This window comes from Candoia aspera, chromosome 2, assembly GCF_035149785.1.
Source record: "Candoia aspera isolate rCanAsp1 chromosome 2, rCanAsp1.hap2, whole genome shotgun sequence".
Taxonomy (NCBI): domain Eukaryota; kingdom Metazoa; phylum Chordata; class Lepidosauria; order Squamata; family Boidae; genus Candoia; species Candoia aspera.
The window spans coordinates 148,641,980-148,663,931 of NC_086154.1; the positions used below are offsets into that span (position 1 = coordinate 148,641,980).

General features: G+C 40.7%; 1 protein-coding gene across 9 annotated transcripts in view; it reads left to right on the forward strand.

Annotated features, from left to right (window-relative positions):
* HUWE1 (HECT, UBA and WWE domain containing E3 ubiquitin protein ligase 1) overlaps positions 1 to 21,952 on the forward strand; it is a 100,492-nt gene that overhangs the window by 28,295 nt on the left and 50,245 nt on the right. For 5 of the 9 annotated variants that reach the window (XM_063294167.1, XM_063294171.1, XM_063294172.1 and 2 more), the window contains exons 1-9: positions 10,002 to 10,191; positions 10,281 to 10,382; positions 11,937 to 12,017; positions 12,210 to 12,316; positions 13,002 to 13,179; positions 14,840 to 14,931; positions 15,110 to 15,321; positions 20,982 to 21,039; positions 21,540 to 21,752. In XM_063294167.1, the coding sequence (XP_063150237.1) occupies positions 10,026 to 10,191; positions 10,281 to 10,382; positions 11,937 to 12,017; positions 12,210 to 12,316; positions 13,002 to 13,179; positions 14,840 to 14,931; positions 15,110 to 15,321; positions 20,982 to 21,039; positions 21,540 to 21,752 (1,209 nt within the window). In that variant the 5' untranslated portion in view covers positions 10,002 to 10,025. Of the gene's footprint in view, positions 1 to 21; positions 85 to 1,371; positions 1,450 to 2,315; positions 2,364 to 2,452; positions 2,522 to 3,440; positions 3,541 to 4,872; positions 4,974 to 5,663; positions 5,815 to 5,914; positions 6,043 to 8,901; positions 9,043 to 9,240; positions 9,356 to 10,001; positions 10,192 to 10,280; positions 10,383 to 11,936; positions 12,018 to 12,209; positions 12,317 to 13,001; positions 13,180 to 14,839; positions 14,932 to 15,109; positions 15,322 to 20,803; positions 20,822 to 20,981; positions 21,040 to 21,539; positions 21,753 to 21,952 lie in introns of those variants that run through there. The other 4 variants (XM_063294176.1, XM_063294174.1, XM_063294169.1 and 1 more) reach the window with 4 other exon arrangements.

Consider the following 21,952-nt stretch of genomic DNA (forward strand, 5'->3'; position numbering starts at 1 on the left):
TCTCATCTTTTTGTCCTATAGAGTTGGGGTGGCAAGGAGAATGGCTTTGGCCTTGCAGAATGTTGTAGAGATTTGCACATGCTGGTAAGTCTTGCATTTTGATCTTCTTCCTACTTTCCTGCCACTGCAATTGATAGCTTGACTCATACGAGACTTATTCCCAGTTGCTTTCTCACGTACGTGAGTATCTGCTATTGTGGAAAACAGATCTGGTCTTTCTAATGGACAGATTCTATCAAAATACTGATTTACATAGTATACTGGAAATAAAAGCCCCCCCAAAAAGTCTTGAATGGGCTTTTTAAGGATTATTCCTTAAAATAATATTTAATAATAAAGGATTTTGACCCCAAGGTTCACATACTGAAAGTTTTTTTGTTGGTATATATGCTCTGTTTTGAGGGTGAGCAATGCACAATTACAGGAAGTTTGGGCATTTTGAATATTCTTGAATAGAAATTTTGGGGTGTTCTTCCTGCTCCCTGTAGCTCTTTTAATTCCTTGGATTGGTAGAAATCTCACCTTGGTAGTCTTAGGATTTTGGAAATTGCTCGTTTTGCTTTGCTAATGGGAAAAATTTATGTTTTGAAATGGCTATTCTTTGAAGTGAAACATGTTGTTGTAGGCAGAATCAGAGGGTGTTTTTGTGGATAATGAGAATATCTGTCATCTGCAATAGTATGTTTAGTATGTTGGTCCTTAGAGAAGTTGCATCTTCTCCCAGGATCAGTGCAAATGGTGCAGCTGCTCTTGTACCAAAACAAAGATGGTTATTCTAAATCTCCAGAACAAGAAACAAATCATCTTTAAAGAGCATTCTAGTTTGCTGCTGTAGTCACCACTGAGAATAATTGAAGCTGATGCTCCAAGGAACATTTTTTCTTCAAGGGCTTATCATGTGTTGTGAAACCATGAAGTTAGATGGCAGTTTTTGAAATCCTTCTTCTTGCCTGGATTCAAAAATTATTTTATGGCTTAGGAGATTCAGGTCTATATAGTCTTGGGCATATTGCTAGTCATACTGTTGGAGACTGCTGAAAGTCATTATTTCATTTTGGTACATCTTTATGTATCTGTGGTGTTTGAGATATCAGCAGAGGTCCCTCTGCATCACCATGTCTTCATACCTAATCTTAACTTCTTACATCTTAATCCTCTTCCTCCTCCCACTTGCACATAGAAATGAGGAGAATTAGTGGGTGGTGATAGTAGCCTATTGGCAAGTGGATCATCTCAGTCCTGGGGTGCATTGTCCTTTGAACCAGCAGTTTTTGCTTGCCTTCCCCCAGTCCAGAGAGAGAGTGGTATGATTTTTGGAAAGGGTGTTTGCCATCTGGTGTGTTCTGATTCCATACTGTGATCTGTACACAGAAATACCCTCCCAGTGCAACTACACTACACTTTGAATTCTATGCAGAGCCAGGGGCCGAAGTCAAAGTGGACAAAAGGGTGAGTCTCTACAGACTTGTTCTTGAAAGGTTTTTTGGGAAATGGGTGGGAGCAAGATTCGGCAAACAAATCCACATTACATTAAAAAGGGATATAATCTGTCTATAAGAGAAATGGGGAGCTCTCTTGCCACCGAGTGAATACTAAGATGGAGGAAGTTACTTTAGGTATGAGAAGGTGCTGGCAGGCAGTCTTCCTAATTTTAGATGCTTTCAGTAGTATGTTAACTCAGTCTGGATCTTGTCACAATCCACCTAATGTCCTTCCTCTACTTTAGCTGTTATGCCTCGCCATCAAATAGGTTGAATTTTAGTCTTGTGGATGACAACAGTAGGAATTCAGTGGTGTTGAAACCTTGCTTATTTGTCCTCTTAACTTGGGAAGAGTTTGCTTTCCTGTGCAGCCCTCACTTTCTAAATTACATTAGGCCCTGTGAGTGAGTACATTTCCATACTATCTCCAGTTTGTGAAGATTTGGATAAAATCTGAGTAGCTGAAAGATTTTGGTAGCATTCCCAAATTAGTGGAGTACTTCAGTGCAGATTTACAGGTTTTCTTTCATTTCCCAGGCAATCCCTTTGTATACCTGTAAAGAGACTTATCCCTTATTATGCTTTTCTGAATTTATTTTCCCCCCCCCAGGTATGGATTTATGGGGCAGCAGTTTTCTCTTAAATAGGGCTGGCCAGCATAGTAATCCATACGGAGATATGTCTGAATACTCCACAAAGGCCAGGTCTGACTGTTAACCAAAGCCCCAGCTTAGTGCTGAACCGTTGCTCTTGTTCCTTAAAAAGTTCAGGACCATAGTTGCCAATCTGCTATTAGAAAATTGGAACTGACCTCCAACATCCTTTTGTTTTCAGACTACCAGCAACACACTACATTATATCCACATAGAACAACTTGATAAGGTAAAATATTCTCTGTATTAAAGTAGCTTTTTAAACTATCTCATTTTTGTATTCATGGCTTCTAAGCTGCTGCTGTTTTTCCAATTCAGATTTCAGAAAGCCCCTCTGAAATTATGGAATCCCTCACCAAAATGTACAGTATCCCAAAGGATAAACAGGTACACTGAATAATTAACCAAGGTGATAATCTGGATTCATTGCAGAATGAGAAGAAGCTAAATGTGCCAGGGAATCTTGAGAACTGGAGAATCCTGAATCCCCTTTGCAGTTGGAATTATCTCAGTTTGATGGAGCACTTTATGAGCTGCAAATTCTAGATTAATTTCTAGATTAATTTTCCATTGCTTGCTGCCAACCCTGGCATGTGCTTTCAACATGGAGAGAATGAATTAATTATTCGGCATGTGATCAAATTCAGATCTTCAGGACCAAATTTATGTGTGAAATTGTATGAGCTAGTTGAAGTAATTATATATTCTTGGACTTCAGGGTGGGAATGGTATTTTGGATTCCTTATATGTCAAAATGTTCTGTAAAGAACAGTGAGCTCATAATTAAATGGATTGTGTTTGTTCAGTACTTGCAAGATTGGTTAATATGGGAAAACATTTAGTAAGAGAGATCATTCCCTCTCACTGCAATGATGTAAAATGAAACTTTCAGTATTCAGGAGGAAGGAGTCCCTATTGGATGTCTCTTAAATCTGAGTTTGTTATTTGCATCTATTTTTGCTGTTTGTCACTACACAGATACTGTAAATTGATGCAAACAACATAAAATGCATCAGCATGTAAATTATTGAGAATAATGTAAATTTAAATGAATTATTCGTAATTTTGGATAGAATATACTTAGACCATTGTTTGGGGAGAGGGCAGACATCTGTATGAAAGCAAGTTTGTCCATTGCATTCTAAGTCTGGTAAATGGAGGTTTGCTAAATTGGCATTTTACTTCATTTCAATTTTTTGTACTGTGTTTACAGGTCTAATTCAGATGATAGGTCATGATGGTGTGGGGAATATCTGGTTATGTTTGGTGCTTATAAAATTATTGTAGTAATTTAATTTTCTTGTAGATGCTGTTGTTTACACACATTCGCTTGGCCCATGGCTTTTCCAATCATAAAAAGCGGTTGCAAGCTGTCCAGGCCAGACTGCACGCCATTTCTATATTAGGTAAGGATGCTAGCAGGTGGGTTCTTTACTCTGGGCAATGCCAAGATTAACAGTAAGGGATGTGAATTTATGCAAAGATCTGGGGTAACTTTGAAATAGTTATTTTCTGCTTTTATGGAATGGTTCAATTTGAATAACTTAATTCAGATTTCTGGGCTGCTTTTTAGATTATTTGCCATTGAAACTTGTCCAGATATAGTAAAAAAACAAAAAAACCCACACCCCCTGAACATGTTTGGCAAAATTTGAAATTTGAAACCAAAAGTGCAGGCAGATCTGAGGCCTTATATGGGAGTAGATCCCAAGTAATTCAGATCCTATGAGAGGAAGCATTTCAAAGTCAAGGTTAGCTTCAAGATTATCACCACAAATTTAACCAACAAGCAGTTTTCACATTTCTTGATATTGAGATCATCCATGTGGCCAGTCCAAGCTAGTAACTGGATGCTGCTTTAACTGTAAAGTATTCTAGTAGTCTACGGTAGCCTCATGGCTACCTACATACTGTGTCTTACAGTATTCTCTGTTAGTACTTTTCATTGCTAAGGCACATATGTATGACATTAGCCAAGACACTGTTACTACTGATAATATTTAGCGTACCTGATGAAAATAAATCCTTACAACACACACCATATTTATATCTAAGAGGAGTAGTATTTTAAGAAGCCAAGGCTGCTCACCTGTTTTTTTTAAGGGAGCATAAGATGTATTCCCAGCCCAAGATTAGTAGAATATGACATCAATCTGTTTTACTGTAACTGGGTTCAAGCTTCACATTCTCTCCAGTTTATTACTAGTTTCAAACAGGTATAAAGAAGGTTGGCTAACTCATCTGAACCTGCATAAAATAGCAAATGCCTACCTGTCAGTCAAACATCACATGCTCCCTAACATTCCCAGCGGCTTCTTGTGGAATAGGTTAGGAGAACATGGAAGAGAAAATTGAAAGAATAAAGAAGTATAAGGCTTCCATGTTTCAAGTGTATAATTCTTGCTCTTTTTTTTATTGTTATACAAGGACACCGATTTTAATGTACTTTTTAAATGTTGGTTGATGGAGGCCTAGTTCATGTATTCGCTGTGTTCCTTTATGGCTATTTGGATGGGCTATGTCTGTGTGAGAAAAATATAAAAACCTATCAAACTGTTACATCTTCGTTTCCTTTCATTCTCTGATAGGAAACAGCTGGTATATAGCTCGAATAGTAGAGGCTTCTGTTCCTAGAAGTAAAAATTACTCACTCGGTTGAAGTAATAGTTAGATTTGCTTTTCCTCCACATTCTTTAACTACTGAAAATTCTTAATACCGCCTACCTTTCTTTCCACAGTGTATTCAAATGCTTTGCAGGAATCCGCCAACAGCATACTGTACAATGGGTTGATAGAAGAGTTAGTGGATGTGCTGCAAATTACAGATAAACAATTAATGGTAGGTCTATTTATCCAGATGAATTTTGGCAAAGGAACATTGCTGCTCAATTGGTACTGAACTGGACTGAGAGACCATTGACATCCTTAGATGTTTCCTGCCTTATCATCAGAAACAAAATATACAGATGATTTAAAGCAAATGAAAAAGGCAAGCTAAATAAAAAAGGCAGTTAAAAATTACTTTTAAAAATGTTCTGTATTGTGAGAACTAATCCAACAGCCAGTAGCAAGTATATTTACTAGTTAATAGTCCCTTTACAGCCATTGCAATTAAACAAACTTAGTAGTCCTTCTGGAAGTTAGTTAGTTCGTTAGTTAATCTGTCTGCCTGTCTATCAAATTTCGTCACCGCCCATCTCCCCCAAAAGAGGGACTCTGGGCAATTACAGCTGACTGATTTGCATGTAGGAAGTTTGTATTCTGCTCATCCAGTCTAACCAAATGATTAACTTTGAAAGGCATTATCAAATCATGGTGTGAAGTTTGATAGAATGGATACTGTACTACAATCCTTTTTTCCCTGCTTGTTGGCACATCTTATGGAGTTATCTACCTATCAATCCATCTATCCCTCCCCCTCCCCCCACAGGGGTAGGGAAGAGTTGTGAAGATTATTTTGAAATTTATGCTATAGAATAAGGTAATCACAGTCTATATACCTATCTGTGTCCGAATTTTTCCTTGACAGGATATTAAAGCTGCCTCACTGAGGACACTGACTTCCATTGTGCACTTGGAACGGACTCCAAAACTCAGCAGTATTATTGACTGCACTGGAACTGCCTCCTACCATGGATTTTTACCAGTACTAGTCCGGAACTGTATACAGGCCATGATTGGTCAGTAGCTGTGCATTTTAGAAGCAATTAATATATTTTGCTATATTTTGGAAAATGTAATGGTATTCTTCCCCCCACTGCCTGCTCACCCTTTCTTTAGATCCCTCTATGGAGCCATATCCCCACCAGTTTGCCACAGCGCTCTTCTCATTCTTATATCACTTGGCGAGCTATGATGCAGGAGGGGAAGCTCTTGTCTCCTGTGGCATGATGGAAGCCTTACTGAAGGTAATATTTTCTGTTTGTGAAGTCAGTTGAGGAAAGTACATGAAAATTCCACACCACATTCTTTCAGATATGCTGTTACAATAGAACATGAAAAGAATGTGGTATTGTGGATATCAGTGTTCTCTGTGTACTCATGTATCCTTCCTTACCAGTTTCATTCAGTAGAATGAAAACTTGTAAATCTTGAACACCAATCAAAGGAATGTTTTTTTCCAGGTTATGTAATTTGGACTGTTTGAAGATTGGGCTTCTGAGGCCAAGAAGTTAACTTATGTCAAATACTCATTCACATCAAAAAGAGCCCAAGTCATAGGAGCATTTGCTGATCTGATCTGCCACAACTGATTTATTTGTGTATTTGTGTGTGTGTGTGTGTGAGAGAGAGAGAGAGAGACACTTTTAAAAAATAAATAGTATGACAACTTGGCCAAGATTTCACATGAGCTTTTCAATTCCTTGGGTTTACGATATAGTAATATTTCACACTAGATAGTTTTTTTATGAATTAGATATGATTATCAACTAACCACATGATACAGCTTTGATACATACTATCAAAGCCTGCATGATAAAGTGCAATAATAAAGTCCTAGATATAAAGTTAAAATGAAGATCCTAACCATCTTATCTATTTTATTTGAGAGATTTATATGGCTGCCCATCTTATGTGTCATAACTCTGGGTGACTCACATCAACAGTGATAAAAACTATGAGCTCAGTTATCTGGGAAGAGCATGAACCAGTTGATCCTGAGGAAATGGACAGGTCCTCACTGCTGTGAGTTCAGCCACCTATGTTCTGGACCCATGCCCCTCCTGGTTGGTTAAGGCCTCCTGGGAGATGGCCTGTGGTTGGGTCCAAGCCATGGTTAAAACAGTAAAAACCAGAAACCCAAAAACAACTCCCAGGGCCCTAAAATAACAGTCCCCAATACATAAACAGTCACAATCACTGGGCTCCAGCCTCACTCTATCCCAATGTTTGGGAGAAAAGCCAGCTTTTTAAGGCCTTCCAGAAGGCTAAAAGAGTGGGGGCCTGCTGGATCTCACGGGGAGGGTGTTCCACAGGGTAGGGGCTGCTATTAGGGAGGCACATTTCCTAGGTCCTGCTAGATGACAGCACTTAAGAAAAGGGACCTGGAGTTCGCCCACTCTATCCATCCTGGTAGAGCAGGCAGGGAGAGGTGGTCCTGCAGATAGCTTGGCTTTGTACCATGCAGGGATTTAAAGGTGACAACCAGCCCTTGAATTGCACCAAGAAAGAAACTGGAAGCCAATGCAGATTGGGCAGCAGTGGTGTAATATGGGAAAGCAAGGGCTGCCTGAAACTGTGCAGGTTGTTGCATTTTGGAGCAGTTGGAATTTCCAGATGGTCTTCAAGTATAGCCCTACATAGAGCGCATTGCAGTAATCCAACCAGGAAGTGACCAAGGTATGAGTGACTGAGCAAGGCCTCTGTCCAACAATGGGTGCAGTTGGCATACAAGATGGATCTGTGCAAAGCTCCCCAGCCATGGCTGCCACATGCTCCTTAAATAGGAGCTGCAAGTCCAGGAGCCCTGAAACCCAAAGCCACTCCATCTTGCTAGAGTTAAGTGGGAATTGGTTCCTCGCCATCTAGACCCTCACAGCCCCTAATAACTGGGTCAACACTTGAATGGCATTGCCTACCCAGCCAGGATGGAGATGTATAACTGGGTATCATGAGTATACTGATGATACTGCACTCTGTCCTGCTGAATGACCTCGCCCAGTGGGTTCATGAAACAGTGAGAGACCTGAGCCCTCCTATGTGAGGGGCTTAGGGTTGGATCTCTCCACCCCTCAACACCAACTAGAATTGGCTACAGAGGAAGGAGGACAACCATTGCAAAACAGTGCCCCCCACTCCCAACCCCCAAAGCAGGTCCAGAAGGATACCATAATTGATAGTATTGAAGGCTGCTGAGTCAGGAGGGCTAGGACAGTTGTACCACCCTCATTCCAAGCCCTCCAAAGGTCATCCACAAGTGCAACCAATGCCATCTGAGTACTGTAACATGGCATGAAAGCAAACTGAAAATGGTCTAGATAATCCACTTCATCTAGGGCCCTCTAAGGCTGAGTGCCTACCACCCTCTCCACAACTTTCCCTAGAAAGGGAAGGTTGGAGATTGGACAAAAGTTGTCTAAATCCAAGGAGCACCTTTTGAGAAGCAGTGCACCATCACCTCCCGCAATGAAGCATTAACCATGGCTTGGACCCAACCACAGGCCATCTCCCGGGAGGCCTTAACCAACCAGGAGGGGCATGGGTCCAGAACATAGGTGGCTGAACTCACAGCAGTGAGGACCTGTCCATTTGCTCAGAATTGACTGGTTCATGCTCTTCCCAGATAACTGAGCTCAGACAAGCCTCAGGCATTTCCATAGTATCTCCCCAGCCAGAGTCCAACTCTGAGTGAAGTTGAGTGACTTTGTCCAACGTATGCCAAGAATATTTCTTACAGCAGCTCTGTGAGGGCTCCCCTGGCCCCTTTATCCAGAAAGGACCTGGTCATCTGAAACAGGTCAGCTGTCTGTGGAGATAATAAGCATGGAGGAGTGAGCTTGCTTCACTGCTCTTACTGCCACAAGGTAAGTCCTAATAAAGGCTCTTACCTGTGTCTGGTCAGCTTCGCTCTTCATCTTTCAGTGACATTCTAGGCATCTCTTGTGTTTTGACTCATATGTCTCTAAAAGAAACTTCTGTGATGCATGATTATCTTGGGGAAGATGGTATTTTTTCTAGACCACTGAATGTTTGTTAATGTCAGAAAATGGTGTTTAAATGATTCAGTCATTTTAGAGGTATGTCTTCAAATCCCATTTTTCCCCTAGGTGATCAAGTTCTTGGGAGATGAACAGGACCAGATCACTTTTGTGACCAGAGCAGTCCGTGTGGTGGATTTAATCACAAACCTAGACATGGCAGCCTTCCAGTCTCACAGTGGCCTCTCTATCTTCATCTACCGACTAGAGGTAGGATATTTTTTATTAGAGGTTTAGCCCTTCAGTAAGAGTTCTTTTCAAATTTTAGTAGTGAGATAATACTTATGTATAATATGATTTATCTTGAATCTGCCATTACAGCCAAAAAAATTAAATGTGTTTTTGTTTCAGAGAATAACAGTTTCTCAACTTTCACATATTATTGTCTTTTTCTAACTCCTTTTCTAGCATGAAGCAGACCTATGTCGGAGGGAATGTCCTTTTGTAATAAAACCAAAGATCCAGAGACCTGCTGTTTCCACTGTTACACAAGAGGGTGAAGAGATGGAGACGGATGTAGAAGGCAATTAAAAAAAAACCCCTAATGATGCTTATTTCTTTTATTAACATATCTCAACTGTGCTAAACAAAGGAAATTGAGAGGAAATCGTTCATAAGAACAGTTATTTATTTATTTTAATTGTAACTCGGTATATTTCTATTAGTGGTTGCAATTGATTAAATTTCAAAGTGAAACAGGTTAGAAACAAATCATGTAGTTCCATAATAGCCTCTCTAAAATTGCATTTTGAAATGAAACAAAGGTAGAAGATAAACTCCATGCCTGTTTTCCAGTAATGAGAAATCATTACATCCTTAGTAGATAATTATACATTTCATTTCAATTTCAATTTCAATTTAATTCATTTTAAAGGAGAATCAGTTTAGTTTTTATCCTGGCTCTGGTCACTTTTTGGAGCTGACTACTATATTGAAAGATCATGTGCAGTCCTCAGCCTGAGAAAGGTTGTATGTTGGTGTCTTAGATGGACTTGATAGCCCAACAGGCAGGGGTGGAACAAGGTGTCCTGCCTCCTCAAAACCCCCTTTTTATCTTCAAAATGTCCTTTTAATGGATGTTAACTAGAACCTTTTTTTTCTTGTATATAGTTTCTTGATGTCAGATTGTGTCGTAAGAGGTTTTTTTCCCCAAACGGGCTCAACTTTTTATATCTTCAGTTTCTGATGTAGTCATGGAGAGTAGCCCTGGGCCTTCCACCTCTGGAGAGAATCAGCAAGAAGTTGTGGTTGAAACAAGAGCTTCGAATGCCACTACTCCCAGTAGTAGCAGCAGCAGCAGCAGCAACAGCAGCAGCAGCAGCAGCAGCAACACAAACACCATAATTTCACCCCGAAGTGGTATGTAACAACTCTTACAGAGTACTTGTTTTATGTTCAGATTATCTGCAATTCACTGATTTAGTTTCTGGTTGTCTTCCCTGTTTCAGGAGTCCAGTGCATCCCTCAGCGAGCAGCACTTCTGAAGTCTATGTTGAACTTCCTTAAAAAGGCCATCCAAGACCCAGCTTTCTCAGATGGCATACGTCATGGTGAGATTCCTAATGCCTAGGGCTATTTCTTTGGCAGCATGCTCTTCTCTCACGGTTGCATGTAAATACTTTTTTTTTTATCCATTCAGTTGTGTCCAATTTTCAGAGACTGCCTGGACAAGTCCTGCAGTTTTCTTGGCAAGGTTTTTCGGAAGTGGTTTGCCCTTGCCTTCTTCCCAGGGCTGAGAGAGAGTGACTGGCACAAGGTTACCCAGCTAGCTTCCTGCCTAAGGCGGGACTAGAACTCAGGGTCTCCCGGTTTCTAGCCTGATGCCTTAACCACTACACCAACCTGGCTCTCATGTAAATACTATTGGCTACCTTAATAAAGAGATAACTATGGGGACTTGTCCAGGCAGTCTCCGAGATTCAGACACAATTGAGTGGATTAAAAAATAACCTTAATAAGACCTGGAACAGCAGGTGGAGGCTGTGGCCAGGAGGACCTTGGTCCAGCTGATGTTGGTGCACCAATTGTACCATAATATAAAACAGGGTGTTTATTGATAGTTTTTCATCCTCCGTATGGATTACTGTCATTTGCTTTACATGGGGCTGCGCTTGAAGACCATCTAGACCCTTCAGTTTTCCAAAGTACATTGACTCATACCAGCCCATCTCATTATTGCCATGTAACACCATTGCTGTGGGAGTTGCATTGGCCACCAGTAGGTTTCTGAGTGCACTTCAAGATACTGATAACACCTGTAAAGCCCTGTATGGCTTAGGGCCTGGGTATCTTTGAGACTGCCTATTCCATGTAGATTCTGCTCACCCAGCCCAGAGAATTCTGAACATGCCCACCTATCAAGAGGTTCAGTAAGATGAAAGCTGAGGGCATACATTTTCTGTGTATGTTCCCCTTCTCTAGGACAGCTTGCCCCCCACTCTCATGGCCTCTGGAAGATTGTAAAAACTTGGCTGCTCTGGAAGGTCTTTGGGACTTGAGTGCTGTAGTGCTCCTGGTGCCAGGAATGTTATATTATTATTTTTTTTAAAAAACTGTAATTATGTATTGTATTTCTTTTATTGTATATTACTGTATTTTTTATTATTGTTGCATTGGCTGTGCCTGTTGCTTTTGTATACCACTTAGTATTATCTTGATTTATATAAATTTGTAAGCAAACAAAAACCAAGACATTCCTTTTTTTCTGGGATGTTTCCATCTGTTGATTATAGTTTGGCTCCACTTTGGGAACATGAATTCTTGAGTTTTCTAGTGTCAGTTTTGAAGCTTTTGTCATAGAAAGCTGTAGAAGTAATCCATCCTTGAAGCTAAAGACCTTGCTGAATAATATTTCACATAATTGGAAGAAAACATTTTATTACTAATTTTTTAAAGTTTTATGACTAGCAAAATATATGATTGAATAAATGGTAGAACAAAACATACGTAATATATATTTTATATATTTTGCACTAAGAAGTTTTAGGTCATAAAACTACTTTTCTGGTGCAGAATTTTGAATGAAGTATATATAATTCTGAGTGTATGTGCTGTATACAGTTTCTTAAATGTATAGCTGGCCTGTTATTTTCCTCTTCTTGCAGTGATGGATGGCTCTCTGCCTACCTCTCTGAAACACATAATCAGCAATGCAGAATATTACGGACCATCACTCTTTTTACTTGGTAGGTATGGTTACATAAAGTAAAGAGTTAGTGTCTTGCATGTCTCATCAGTCTGCATCCCTCTTGATTTCTCTCCTTGAGCTGTGCTAAACTGAGATGATGCCTTACAGTCTGGCTGCCAAGATTCCCCCTCTGCCTAGGAAAGTCTGAACTGGTGAATGACTTGCATCATTCTGTGCTCTTTCCTGACAGCCACTGAGGTGGTAACAGTCTTCGTATTCCAAGAGCCTTCGCTGCTGTCCTCCCTGCAGGACAATGGCCTAACAGACGTCATGCTGCATGCTCTCCTTATTAAAGATGTAAGTGTCTTTTGGATTATATCTGGTTTCCTGTAAAAACACTTCAACTGCTTTCTTTCATATTGGAAATTCTATGAAATACTGGAATAGCACCTATTTCTGGCACTTCAAAATAGCTCACTGAACCTGGATAACAGGTTTTATATAAACGAATGGTGCTGTTCTACTGCTATTTAGTAGGTATTCTGACACACATGTTATGGTTAAGCTCATACTTGCAAATGCATAATTATTTTTAGCATATTTCCTAAGTTGCTCAGATCTCAAACAGGAAGAAAGGTGAGAGGGAGAGAACAGTCTGGATAATTTCCCATTCTGCCTCCCTCAGTCTCTTCATTCTTACCCTTTCTTTCCAATTTCCATCTCTGAGTCTGTATTCAGTAGGTAGGTAGGTAAAAAGACACATCTTTTGGGGGTCTCATAAAGCTTGTGCTTTTCAGATTCTTACTGTTTCTCCTCTGCATAAGAATGGATTTCCTTCTCCACAACAAAATTACTTCCTTCCAATGTTCTTCTGTCATGCCACTTTTTGGCGTACTTTGTAAAGACAGGCTGTATTCCAAATGGATACAGTCTTGCCTGTTTATATTAATCATAACATCAAATGTGGAACTGACTGAAAAGGTACGTATAGCATGACTGTAAGATGATGACCCTTTTGGTACTGGTCTGTGTCTCCTGACAGGTCCCTGCCACTCGGGAAGTTCTGGGTTCTCTCCCCAATGTCTTCAGTGCTCTGTGCCTGAATGCCCGGGGACTTCAATCCTTTGTTCAATGTCAACCTTTTGAGCGTCTCTTCAAGGTCTTGCTCTCACCAGACTACCTCCCTGCAATGAGGAGGAGGCGTAGTTCAGATCCACTTGGTAAGTTGCATGGAAAAGAGATTGTATCAGGAATTTTGCTGTATTCCTCATGCCTAGTGATGCGGGTGTTGGATGTTGTCATCTCCATCCACTAGAAACAAGGTTATTTTTAGATAAAAGAAAGAGGTAGGCTTGAAGGTATATCCCACTTCTGCCCTATAGTGTGCTGCAGATGTGTTAAACTATGACTGTAATGCTGTGACTTGGAATGGTATAAATTGGGAATCACACATTACAGTTACAATTTGTTTTATCCTGGTAGTTGGTTGAAATGATTAAATTATTGGTGGCAGGGGCTCACCTAACATTTTTGGAGTGCGAGAGGGCCTTGATGGGTAGAGCCTCACTGGTGAAAACCAGTTGTTTTTTTCCCCTGGGTTTGGAGTTTCTTCTTTTGAAATCTAGAACTTTACAAAAGTATTCTTTTCATGTGTTTCCTGGCTCAGAATGTCAGAAACTATAGTAACTGAAATTTGAGGATGATCTGGGAACTGAAAAAAAAGGTCATATGCTACCCTGGGATATCGAGTTGCCCACCCTCCCAAGTGGCTGCATTCACCCAACTCATTAACCAAAATAAAAAAAATCTTATTGTTGCCTAGTACAATATATGAGCCCAGTCATGGATCCAGCTGTTAAACTTTCTAGCTTATATGCAGGCTCTGTTTTCTGTTAGACCACCAGCCAATTATAAGGACTTTCAGAATAGACTTGCTATCATTTCTAATGCACAAAGATAACTGGAATTATATTCATTTTTATTTCAGTAATTTATAAAGCTGCCCAACTCTACAATTACTCTGGGCTGCATACAGTAAAACAATCATACGGTGCAGTTAAAAACAAAACAAAACAAAACACCCAAACACCAGGAAAAAAGCAAACATTAAAAGACAATCTTACACACAGGATCACCCACTCTAACCCAAGGCCTGGAGAAAGAGTCGGGTTTTCAGAGCTGTTTTGAATATGGTTAGGTTAGGTTAGCCATGAAGGTGTATGATGCTACAGTTGCAAATGTGTGTGTGTTGGGCGGGCGTACTGCTTCAGTCACACTAATATAATGAGTCCCCAAGAAATTTAGTTAAAACACTTGTATTTGGCTTTTCTATGAATAATCCATAGAACAGTAAAAAAAAAAGTATGGGAAAAACCAGCATTAAAAATCATTAAGGGAACAAAAAATTCTTACAACACAGCCTACAACTTATTCAAACTTAGGAGTTTTTAAAAGTTTAGCTGTTCACCTAGAACAAATCAAGGAATAGGTTTTCTGTTTTTGTTTTTTTAGAGAAGGCAATTTTGATGCTACAGGCAAAGGAGCCATTTTTTGTATTTCCACACACGTTGTTTTCTTGGTTCTTAACCTCCATAGCACACAGTTTGCTACAGCTGAAGTTTCTGAATAATTTTCGAGGGCAGTTCCAAGTGGAGATGTTGCAGTAATCCAGCCTAGAGTACTATGGTCACGTATGACTGTTACTAAAGCCTCCTGCTTTAAGAGCTATTGAGTTATTCATGTTGGGCATTCAAGATAAACTGTTGCCTTTTGGTTGGGCTGACTCATTCCAAGTGCAGTAATGTCTCATGTAGTGATTTCAGTTCTTTAAAAATGTTTATGTCTTGCATCCCCCACCCCCCTACCCCATGTTTATTCTAGGAGATACTGCTTCCAATCTTGGAAGTGCTGTTGATGAGCTCATGAGACACCAGCCCACACTCAAGACAGATGCTACCACAGCCATAATTAAGGTAGGAGGCTGGCAAAATGCCCCTTGCTATACAGCACTGTGTTTTATAACTCTCAATCCGGCTAGCTTCTCAAGGCACACACACACCTGTTACTTGATCTTTTAAAAATCTTACATTGGAATACTGTTATTCTAGTAGAAACTATTCAGTGCCAACACGTTTATACACTTTTCGGCAGTTACTGGAAGAGATCTGTAACCTGGGCCGAGATCCCAAGTACATTTGCCAGAAGCCCTCAATTCAAAAAGCCGATGGAACAGCTACTGCTCCTCCACCTCGTTCCACTCATGCAGCTGAGGAGGCTTCCAGTGAGGATGAAGAAGAGGAAGAGGTGCAAGCTATGCAGAGTTTCAATGCCACACAGCAGAATGAGGCAGAATCTAGTCAACAGTGAGTAAACGAGGCTAAAAGGAACAGTATGTGACAGCTTATGTTGATATTGCCCACTTGTTTTACAAAATGGCGAAATGTAGCCTACTCTGCTCTTTCAGGCTACCAGTCTGAATGGAGGTCAGTATTCTCTGACCAAGAAATTGGGCAGTAATTCCTGTGTATGACAGTTCTGATGAGGTTCCAGAAAACTTCTAAGGCTATGCCTGGCAATTTAAGAATTCAGAATTTCTTTTTCTTGAACAGAAACCTCATGCCACAAGGCAAATGCTTTTGAAACTGAGGAATATCAAAAGTGGTGGGATATTACAAGATATGATGGGAATAAACTATTTCATACTCAGTGACTAACTGAACCTCATGTTAGTCCCAGGTTAGCTACTACAGGTAGTCCTCACTTAACAACCATTCATTTAGTGATGATTCAGACTTAAGACGGTGCTGAAAAAAACTGGTTCTCGCACTTGCAACCGTTGCAGCGTCCCCACAGTCACATGATCATGATTTGGGTACTTGGCAACTTGTTTGCATTTATGACCGTTGCAGCATCCCATGGTCATGTGATTTGCTTAACAATCACTGCAAAAAAGGTCATAAAATCAGGTTAGATTTGCTTAATGACTGCTTTGCTTAGCAACTGAAATTCTGGTCTCAATTGTGGTAATTAAATGAGGACTACTTCTGTTACAGTTGCTGCTTATGGCAGAAACATTATTTGTACATAGATTTGGCTGTCCAGTACAGTATGCAAAACAAAATGTACAAGATCACTCATATGTTAGCAATATGTGCATTTTTATCAGTAGTTAGTCTCTGAATAGGAGGACATAAAACATTTGAAGTAGCTATTGGGATTTCATTTAATGCTGCACCTCAAATGAATTAAGGAGGTGCTGAGACTCACAGTTATATAAGAGTGGTGAAACATGAGTATTTCTCTGCTTTTATTGTGTCCACAGATTGCGAACCAGTGGCCTTATTTAAGGTGACTCAGTTGCTCCTGGGTAGAGAAGGACCAGGGGAGCACCCACAAGGCTGCAGTGGGGATTATTGTAGGCGTCTGTCAGATCCTGTGCAGGTCCTGTGGGATTGACTGAGGCATGGCGTAGCTCTGTTATCTGGGAAGGGTTTGAGCTTGTTAGTCCTAAGGAAGAAGACGGGGTTCTTGGGGCTATAAACGTAGTCATCTGCGTTTTAGATCGATATCCTTTCTGGTCAGTTGAGGATCCTGGGAGGCGAAATGAGGCTGGATCCTTGTGGTGAATGCATCCTTAAGAGAGAGGGTGCTCCTTAAGAGTGAGGGTGGTTCCACCAACTCTGAAGGAGGTGGTGATCCAGCTTCTTGTCAGGAAATCATTTTTTGGATCCAATGGAGCTGGACAATTTTTGTCCCATCTCCAACCTTCCCTTTTTAGAGAGGGTTGTTGAGAAGGTGGTTGGATTGTAGTTTCATAGGGCACTGGAGGAAATGGATTATCTGGCCTCTTTCAGTCTGGTCTCAAACTGGAATATAGCACTGAGGCTGCATTGGTTGCACTTTTTGATGATCTGGGATGGTATTTGGATTGCAGGGATGCATCCTTACTCTTCCCCCCCCACCCCCACGCCCATCTCTCAGTGCCCTTCAATACTATTACCATGGTATCCTGGACTGGCTCAAGGGAGTGGGAGGCATGGTGTTACAGGGGTTCTCCTTCCTTCTCTAGGACTGAGGGAGAGGGGTTCAGCCCATAGCTTCTCCTTTGTGGCGTGTGTCAGAGCAATATTATTTCCCCCCTCCCCCCTTTTTTAATAACATCTACATGTAGCTGCTGAGTGAGGTTATCCATCTGCTGAGGGTTAAATTCCATCATATGATGATGATACACTGTTATGCATCTTTGCCCCAACTGACCCAGGGATTCTGTCATGGTGCTTTCCCAAATATCTGGTGGTTGTGGGTGTTTGCATGGGGAAGAATAGGCTTTGGCTTAACTGTAGCAAGACTGAGTGGCTGTGGGTTTTGGGGCCCCTCAATCTGGATCTGGATAAATTTTCTATCTTTGATTCTGGATGTAACTCCAGTAGGGATTGAGAGCCTGTGTAGAATTTGGGAGTCCTTCTGGATTCATGACTCTCAATTGAGGAGCAAGTGGGAGCTATGGTAGTGGTGGGGGCTTTACACAACTCCATTTTGTGCACCAGTTGCACTGTTTTTGGATCAGGAGGCCCTGTTCACAATCATTCATGCCTTGGTTACTCCTGCTTGAATTTCTGCAATGTGCCGTAGTTGGGGCTGCCCTTGAAGATCATCTGGAAACTGTAACTGCTACAGAATGCAGTGATGTAGGTAGTAATGGGTGCATCTCAGTACACCCATGAAACACCACTAACTCTGTGAGCTCTACTGGCTTCCAGATGCAATTGAGAGTGCTTGTTATCACCTATCAAGCCCTGCATGGCACAGGGCTGGGTTATTTGTGGGACCGCCTGTCTCTAATGACTTCTGTGCATATCACTAGGTCATACAGGGTAAACATACTCCTAGTCCCATCTCTGAGGCAGTGTCATCCAATGAGATCTCAGCAATATGCCTTCTCTATTGCTATGCTTGCCTTTTGAAATGAGTCCCCTCCCCACCCGAGGTTTGGGTAGCCCAACCCTATTATCCTATGTCTGTGATAGTGCTTTGTTATATTGGTTTTGATTTTGGGTTTTTTAAAATTTTTTTTATTCATGTATGTTGCCCAAACTCATAAATTATGAGTTGGGTGGCCTTTATACATTTCAATTAATAAATAAATAAATTCATACGTCCGAACAGCTGCAGTAGATCTCCAAGTGTTCTGGCTGCAATATTTCATCCCGTTTCCAGAAGAGGGTTTTTTTTTTAATTTGAAAAAAAGTCATTATTGGTGACTTGGATATCAAGATCTCCTGCTTTCCCAGTACTACCTATATAATATCCTGAAAGAGCAAAGGTGTGCATTTCATCTTCTGGAGACTACTTAGAGTTTGAGTTTCTATTAGAAACTTGGGAGATGTTTTGAGGCTTCCATGTCTGAACTAATTTTGGAAGTTGAAATTTCTGTAACTGGTATTAAGATACATGTTTTCTAACTCATTCTTCTATTTGCTACATAGATGTATTCCGATCATTGCTTTTGCCCCCTCAGGTTTTATAACCTGGAATGTTTTTGAAATGATACTTTGTTTAAAAAAAAAAAAAAGGACAAAGCAAATATACTGATAGTGAATTCTAATCCTTTACAATTCCTCCTGAAAGAAGAAAAAGAAAGAAGGTCACTTGGGCAGAACAGAACATCATGATGATGATGTTGACGATGACGATGATGATGATTTAATTAGATTTCATATCTAATTTTTTACTCATCCATTTCAGGATCTTGCACGCATACTGTATATTAGGAAGTAAATTTCACTGTTTTTCAATGGATCCCAGTTTGCAAATAAATGTGAATTACCCTCTTTTCCTTCCCTATGCCTCTGTGATATGTTACAGTTTTTCATGGGCAGTTGCATTTCCCCCCCAGGAAGAATCTGTGACAGTCGTTCCATTTATTTATTTTAAAAATTTATATGGCCACCCATCTAAAGAAACAAAACTCTGGACAGCTCACAACATGTTTGTAATAAAGAATCACTAGCTCTTATGAGCTGTGAGCACGGCTAACTCATTGGTCAAGTATTACTGTTAAGTAGTTGTGTATTGTTTGACTGCAGTCAAATATGGATTTATTAAGTGCCATCAAATCGGTGTTGATTCTTAGCGACCACACAGATACATTTTTTCCATGACAATCTCTTCCTAACCTGGGCATTCAGGTCTTACAGTCAAGTATACCATGAAAATAACCTTCAGAGAAATCCTTCACTCCAATTCTTTTTTTGGCAAAACTAACTTCATTGGTTTACTATTAGTTTTTTGTTTTTATCAGTTAGCATAAATATCAAGCCTTTTTTACTCTTTAAATATTAACTCTAATCAGAACAACTAATTTTTCCCAGGCTCATTTGACTGCTCCAGAAGCTGTTCCTAGCTGTTTCCACAAGTGTATGCAGGCATAACTACTTTGCTTATGAACCTAGAGAAATACATGGCTGCTTTAACAGTTCAAAAAGAAATGCTTCATAGGCACTCCTGTGCATTATGAATTAGCACAGCCCTATGAATCAGAGGCTGAGACTTTTCATAAAGCTTACTGCAGAGCAAAAACTAGAGTTGTTTGAACTGATACAACTTCAGGAGCCAGTAACGCAGTGAATGTGATGCTTTTGAGGACAAAAAGTTTCCTGGGCCAACAAATGGAGTGGGATGTAGTGTCACTTTAAGCATTTTTAGCAGAGTGCGCCTGCTCCCTGGTACTCCGATCGGCTGTGTGAAGGCCTTGCTGAGAGGCTGTCTTGGCTCACTGTTTGTTTGGCAAAGTCTCCTACAGCTTCTGAGTGCCTGCCAGCTGTTTCTTTGTAAACTTCTGAACTCTGAAATTTTCCGTCTATGGGACGATTTAACCCCATCAACTCCTCACTTAGTGTGCTGGGTGATGCTGCCAAGGGGGAAATGGGAGAGGCAAAACTGGCGCCCTGCATTTGAAGTCACCTGATTGAGGGACAGCATGGTGCTTTGCAGGGAAAGGAAAGCTGAATATCAGAGAAAAGATTTGCCCAGCCAGTTTTTTAAAAATTTTATAGCCAGTTCATTATCTTAAGGTACCCTGGATTCAACACTTTTCTGACTATAGGATCCCTTTTAACACAAACTTTTGTTTGGAATTAAGTTTCTGCAATCCTCATGTTGCCCTGGTTGAAAGTAGAAGTAAGACCTGTATGTGTGGGGTTTAGAAACAGTTAAACCTCCTCCTAGCTCCAGGGAGGAGGCCATGTTTGTTCTGGCTAAACTTGCAGGGCTGGATTTCCTTTTGGCTTGTCTTCTGCCATGTGGCAGGTGCCTGGTGGGACTGGAGTAGCCCCAATATCCTCCACTCACCCATTTCCCCGCCCTGCATTCTGCTTGATCCCTCCTTGCTTACATCAGACATTTTCTTCTTTTCCCGACCAAACCCTGTACGGAGCATGCTCTTTACGTCACTGTCCGATCCTTCCCCTTCCCTCCCTCCTGCCTGGCTCCATTTTTCTGCAGAACTCCATGGCGCCCGGCAGTCGACCATTCATGGATCTTGCCACATTCCCATCTTTAATCCAGTTCAAGGCCTGCAGCCAAAATGGGCAGTATTGCTTCATTCCTCCCTTTGCCTTTTCTCAGGCTTTTTTCAGTGCTGGTGCCTTTTGTCATTTTGATGCTGCTTTTGGCACGTTATTGCCGCAGTCCGGGTGCAGAGCTGCCCTCTGGATATTTTGGGTTAAAAGGGGCTGGATGAATGATGATGTTGCCCTTTTTTTCACTGTATCTCTTTGGAAAACCTCAATGGAAGAAAGCTTTGCATAAAATCTAGAATGAGAGTGCAGGAGATCACATGTATTGCTTTTCAGGCTAAGGAAGGTGAACAGAAATTTTGGTAGGAACTGTCTTGCAGTTAACTACAAATAATCATCTTGGAATTGTAGAGGCAGCCAACAAGGCAGGCTTCCTCTAAGTATCCAGATGTCCATTGTAAAAAATATGGCAGATTTGCAGTGATAGTAATTTTCCCTCTTTCTAGGGTGGTTGGGACAGAAGAACGGATACCGATTCCACTCATGGATTACATCCTTAATGTGGTAAGTTCTCAAACAGTAGATGGAGCTTATCATATAGCTTAGTAGGATGGGTTATGAAAATACTTGATAATATTTTCAGCCTTCAACAAGGCAGGAGTTCAAAAATATCCACCTCAAATATTTGTAAAGTTAAAATAATGCTGCTGTGCTGGTTTTGTTGTTCAGTTGGGTGGGGAGAGGGGTGGTATCTTAAATTTGTTTGAATGGAAGCAGTTTTACAAGTTTATGTTTTGATTTTGATACTCGTTTATTACAGTGTTCTGGGAATGTTGTGAAATGACCCCAAACCTTATTTTTTGGCCTTAAAGTTCTTGCCTCTTAAAAAGTTGAGTTGATTTGGTCTTGACAGTTTATATCCTAGAATCTGTTAAGAAACTACTGAATTAAGAGCTTGCTATACTTTTCCATACCTCTTGATGTAGGTATATAATAGTTTGTAGAATGGTAGAAGTCTTAATTCTTTCCTTCCCTCTCTTCCCGACATTCTTCTGTCTCCCCAGATGAAATTTGTGGAATCAATCCTCAGCAATAATACAACAGATGACCATTGCCAGGAATTTGTGAATCAGAAGGGCCTGCTGCCCCTTGTGACCATCTTGGGCCTGCCCAACTTGCCCATAGACTTCCCCACTTCAGCAGCCTGCCAAGCTGTGGCTGGAGTCTGCAAATCCATATTGGTAAGGAGGAGAATACAACATTTCCCTTTCCAGAAGGTAATTATCACTGCCATTAAGTTGGAAGTACACACAAACTTCTGGAAATCCTACTCTTAATTCCCCCATGCACCTATTACAGGCTACTTGTTGACTGCATCGTTATAGCTGACAGAATTGTCTTCTATTTTTTGTTACATTTGCAAAGTTTAGCAGAGGACTGTGGTTGCCTTTTTTCTAGCAATATTACTCACTTAGGT